The sequence below is a fragment of the Barbatula barbatula genome (assembly GCF_947034865.1).
Source record: "Barbatula barbatula genome assembly, chromosome: 3".
NCBI lineage: Eukaryota > Metazoa > Chordata > Actinopteri > Cypriniformes > Nemacheilidae > Barbatula > Barbatula barbatula.
The window spans coordinates 9,448,426-9,453,725 of record NC_136764.1 but is presented as its reverse complement, the minus strand read 5'-3'; the positions used below and the strand labels follow the sequence as shown (position 1 = coordinate 9,453,725).

At 38.7% G+C, this 5,300-nt stretch overlaps 1 protein-coding gene across 1 annotated transcript; it reads right to left on the bottom strand.

Annotated features, from left to right (window-relative positions):
* Positions 1–298: 298 nt before the first annotated feature.
* Positions 299–4,062, bottom strand: LOC306891490 (uncharacterized protein). The gene is made up of 3 exons (XM_079451784.1): positions 3,979–4,062; positions 3,125–3,333; positions 299–2,493 (listed from the first exon to the last, which is right to left on the bottom strand). The coding sequence occupies exon 3, from the start codon at positions 2,489–2,491 to the stop codon at positions 653–655; it is 1,839 nt and encodes a 612-aa protein (XP_079307910.1). The 5' UTR covers positions 2,492–2,493; positions 3,125–3,333; positions 3,979–4,062; the 3' UTR covers positions 299–652.
* Between the last annotated feature and the right edge of the window lie 1,238 nt (positions 4,063–5,300).

The window sequence follows — 5,300 nt, the reverse complement described above, 5'->3', positions numbered from 1 at the left end:
GGCAATTTGGTTTAATAAGTTGTAAATATCATGTAATATATGTTATTACATTGTGTTATCAGTCATTTGAGCGGTTGTTACTTGGGAATAACCAACCTGCAAATGTCGCGACTGGCCAATCAGAATCAAGCATTCCAACGAGCTGTGTATTAAATGTGCAATTAATTTAGCACAATCGTGGTGACAATAATGTTTTATAAGCAAACACTAAACTCCCGATAGCGTCAGAAAATCATGGTTGTATCTTGTAATGGTTGTAAATGGCCACTTAACAGGAAATAAGAGCACAACATTTTTTCACAGCATTTGTACTATTTTAATACTCTCTTGCAAAACACACAGACAAACATGAAGAGTTACCAATAATAAGGATTTATATAAAAAAAGGAGCAGCAAGGTTTCATTCCGAAGGTCACAACATTTTCATTTCTGTTTCGACATTTTTATAGATTATTGTTTGCGTGGTTTGAAATACCATGTTGAAGAAGTTCAATGGCAGCAGATTATAACATTTTCACTGGCTGTAAAGTATAGGCCTAATAAACACTCAAGTGAAATTAAAAACCAAAGTTCTCAATGACAAAATAATCATGATGATCATTTTACCATCATCGTACAGCCCTACGTTTTACTGCACTGATCCATTGAAGGGTTACGCTCGAGTGTGAAGCCTCATGTGTCTCTTAAGGTTACTCGGATATGTAAAACTCTTTACACACTGTAGACATACATGAGGTTTCTCTCCAGTGTGAATTCTCATGTGTGTCTTAAGGTTACTCGGATCTGTAAAAGTCTTTCCACACTGTAGACATACATGAGGTTTCTCTCCAGTGTGAATTCTCATGTGTGTCTGAAGGTTTCCTGTTTTTGTAAAAGTCTTTCCACACTGTAGACATACATGAGGTTTCTCTCCGGTGTGAATTTGCATGTGTATCTTAAGGTGACCTGTATTTCTAAAAGTCTTTCCACACTGTAGACATGCGTGAGGTTTCTCTCCAGTGTGAATTCTCATATGAATCTTTAGGTCACCGGTTTGTGTAAAAGTCTTTCCACACTGTAGACATACATGAGGTTTCTCTCCAGTGTGAATTTGCATGTGTATCTTAAGGTGACCTGTTTTTCTAAAAGTCTTTCCACACTGTAGACATGCGTGAGGTTTCTCTCCAGTGTGAATTCTCATATGAATCTTTAGGTCACCTGTTTGTGTAAAACTCTTTCCACACTGTAGACATACATGAGGTTTTTCTCCGGTGTGAATTCTCATGTGTGTCTGAAGGTTTCCTTTTTGTGTAAAAGTCTTTCCACACTGTAGACATACATGAGGTTTCTCTCCAGTGTGAATTCTCATGTGTTGCTTAAGGTCACTTGTGCCTGTAAAACTCTTTCCACACTGTAGACATACATGAGGTTTCTCTCCAGTGTGAATTCTCATGTGTATCTTAAGGTCACTTGTGCCTGTAAAACTCTTTCCACACTGTAGACATACATGAGGTTTCTCTCCAGTGTGAATTCTCATGTGTTTCTTAAGGTCACTTGTGCCTGTAAAACTCTTTCCACACTGTAGACATACATTAGGTTTCTCTCCAGTGTGAATTCTCATGTGTATCTTAAGGCTTCCTGTTTGTGTAAAAGTCTTCCCACACTGTAGACATGTGTGAGGTTTTTCTCCGGTGTGAATTCTCATGTGTGTCTTAAGGCTTCCTGTTTGTGTAAAAGTCTTTCCACACTGTAGACATACATGAGGTTTCTCTCCAGTGTGAATTTGCATGTGTGTCTTAAGGTGACCTGTTTTTCTAAAAGTCTTTCCACACTGTAGACATACGTGAGGTTTCTCTCCAGTGTGAATTCTCATGTGAATCTTTAGGTCACTTGTGCCTGTAAAACTCTTTCCACACTGTAGACATGCGTGAGGTTTCTCTCCAGTGTGAATTCTCATATGTGTCTTAAGGTTTCCTGTTTGTGTAAAAGTCTTTCCACACTGTAGACATACATGAGGTTTCTCTCCAGTGTGAATTCTCATGTGTATCTTAAGGTCACTTGTGCCTGTAAAACTCTTTCCACACTGTAGACATGCGTGAGGTTTCTCCCTTGTGTGAATTCTCATATGTGTCTTAAGGTTTCCTGTTTGTGTAAAACTCTTTCCACACTGTAGACATACGTGAGGTTTTTCTCCAGTGTGAATTCTCATGTGTGTCTGAAGGTCACCTGTTTTTCTAAAAGTCTTTCCACACTGTAGACATACGTGAGGTTTTTCTCCGGTGTGAATTCTCATGTGTATCTTAAGGTCACTTGTGCCTGTAAAACTCTTTCCACACTGTAGACATACATGAGGTTTCTCCCTTGTGTGAATTCTCATGTGCTGTTTTTCACGTTTTTTGTCTCCTTTTCTCAGAGCTTCTTCCAGTGAAACTTTCTGGAATCTTTGTGCACGTTGATGTTTCTGATCAGCATCTTTTACTTCTTCTTGACTGTCCTTATTCACTTCCATCATATCTGAAGTGAACAAAACTATCTGTTAAACACAGTTTTACAATTGTATAAAACAACATCACAAGACAAGATCATTGTTTCATTTTCAGCGAACACAGTCATTCAGTGCACTGAGTATTGCTTTGGATAAAAGTGTTTGCCATGTAAATCGACCACATCCTAAGAGAATATTTTAACTTTACTCTGTTTAAATTACAACATAAAATGCACTCAGATGTAGCGGGACGCTTTACAGTGATGAGATTTCCAGCAGAAAAAGCAATAGAATTATTATTTCTGTGTTAAAATATTATTTGTTCAAGCCAGAGAACAAATTCATGTTTATTTTTTAAAAAGTTGTGTCATTGAATTATATGTCCTGCAATTAAAATCATCACGTCCGTGTTCTGGTCAGGTAGAAGAACAAATGCATTCATGTTTTTTCAAATAAGAGAATAAAAAAATAGACTGATGAAAATGTGTAAAAAAAGCGATTTAAAAACAAAGCAGAAAGGGGGGTCAACCTATTGCCATATTATTAATGACATTTATTTTATTGCTAATTTTCTGCATTTATTGTCCACCAACAATCACAAAATTTATTATCTAGATTTTAAATCCAATCTGTAATAAAGATTTAAAAACAGAAACCAACCTCTGTGTTCTTTAGTCCTCTGAGTTTCTGTTGTGTGTAGTTCTGGATCTCTCGTGTTCTCAAGCTTCTCTTCCACAAACTCCAACAACTGTGTGAAGATTTCAGTTCTTACACCTGAAGTGATTCTTCTGCTTGTTGCTTTCTGGTATTTATTGGTGGTTTGATGTAGGAGGAGCTTTACTGAAGGTGTCAATCACTGTTGGTGTGAACTGGAGATGTTAGAGAACGATTCAGATTAGTCTTTAGCCAGGAGCGGAGGCGGCATTTTAAAAGATACTGTCACTCATACACACGTATATTTACGTATATTTAAGGAAACAAGGTTTTGCTGATGTTGCTGTTTCAGCAGGACATTGAGACTTTAATTCACCAGATTACAATGTATAGTCGGAATATTTATGAGAAATAACATTCAAATGTATTATTAGTCTTAGATTTGAACTGCTGTGCTAAACAGACGTGTTTCAATGACACACACAGATATTCAAACGTTCTTTTGAAGCACAATATTCGCGTCTATTCTTGTCATAGAGGTCAGGGTTCAGGGTTGATGACGTTAAAAATCCTTACGTCAAATACTTTAAATAACAGAGGGAAACCTCATGACACGGGACATGCCAATGCCTGGACCGTCACGTCCGGGTCTGTACCGCGGGACAACGAAAACGTTCAATTATAATATTACATGTAATATTCGTGCACGCGCATGAATCATCCGTTCCTCTCAGAGCTTCAACTGCAGTGATCGCGAGCTCTGAACTTTTATCCTGTAAACGCCCTTACTTCCGCATACTCGAATCACACATGATCGACACCACAGCAGCTTGTTTTTAACGCGTATATATGGTCCATACCTTTCATCTGTGCCCATAGGACCCGACTTCAGTTGCCGCTACAACACAATACAACAGCCGCTGTTCCCGCTCATTAGTTTGGACAAACAGATTCCGGGAAAAGGAAAACACGATTCGCCTCGTAGGTTAACACTCACTTGTGATTGGCTGAATGGGACTTCACTCATATCTATGTAACAAACCAGAGAACGTGGGCGGGAATATGGCGGTGTGTCGAATCTGCACTGGTGAGTCCTGGTAAGTAATAACTCTGCGAATGAATCCGCATCTACGTTTTAAAGGAGAAATTATTTCGCTGTTTTTGAAGCTTTGAGTATGTTTTGGGGTGTTTGACTTTATATAAAAACGCTTTATATTTCAAGTCTATTTTAGACATAAGACCTCGTCAGCTTTACCAATCAGAGCGTTTCGGAAGGAGGACTTTACATAGACCCGAAGAAATCCAGTTGTTTCGTTAGAAGAGTGAAATGTAAAGCTTTTATTTTATTAGAAACATGAACATCCGTTGTTAAACACCCAAAACATATTAGCCTATATCGGTTTAAACATTCAACTGCATTATGCTTAGTGTTTATTTCTAACTTTAACTGTACAACTAAGCACAAACCTATTTCAAGTCATCAGAATGAGCACAAAGATTGAGGGTTACCTTTTCATGTAATTGAATGGTGCGTTTTAAATGACAAATACTGATTCTGCATTTATCTCATATTTGTTTTGTGAGGACATTTGCATGAGAGTTTAAGATATATAAGGTGAAAATGGGAACTATCGGTCTGGAATAATGACAGCTGTTAACACATAGCGTGTTTATGCACAGTTTGACAATTTAGCTTAATAAGATTAACTGTCTAGTGGTTAGGATTCCTGGTTTTCACCCAGGTGGCCTGGGTTCGACTCCCGGTATGGGAAACCACCATTTAATTTCCCATAGCAATAGGAGCACAGATGATGCAGTGTCTATGGCGCTGCACTCCGTGCTCGCACATCTGGACAATAAGGACACTTATGCACACATGCTGTTTGTAGACTTCAGCTCTGCATTCAATATCGTCATCCCTTCCAAGCTAATCATCTAACTTGGAAACCTAGGCATTAACAACTCTACCTGCAACTGGATTATGGATTTCTTGAGGAACAGGCTTCAGCTTTTGACGAATAGGTCACATCTGCTCCGCCACCATCACCCTCAACACTGGTGTACCACAGGGCTGCATACTGAGCCCCTTTCCCTGTGAACGGATCTAACTCCAAGTTTGCAGGCGATACAATGGTGATTGGTCTCATCAGCAACAACGATGAGACTGCATACAGGGAGGAGG

Coding starts and splice junctions, on each gene's coding strand:
- LOC306891490 (XM_079451784.1), bottom strand. CDS start 2,491: ATGATGGAAGTGAATAAGGACAGTCAAGAAGAAGTAAAAGATGCTGAT.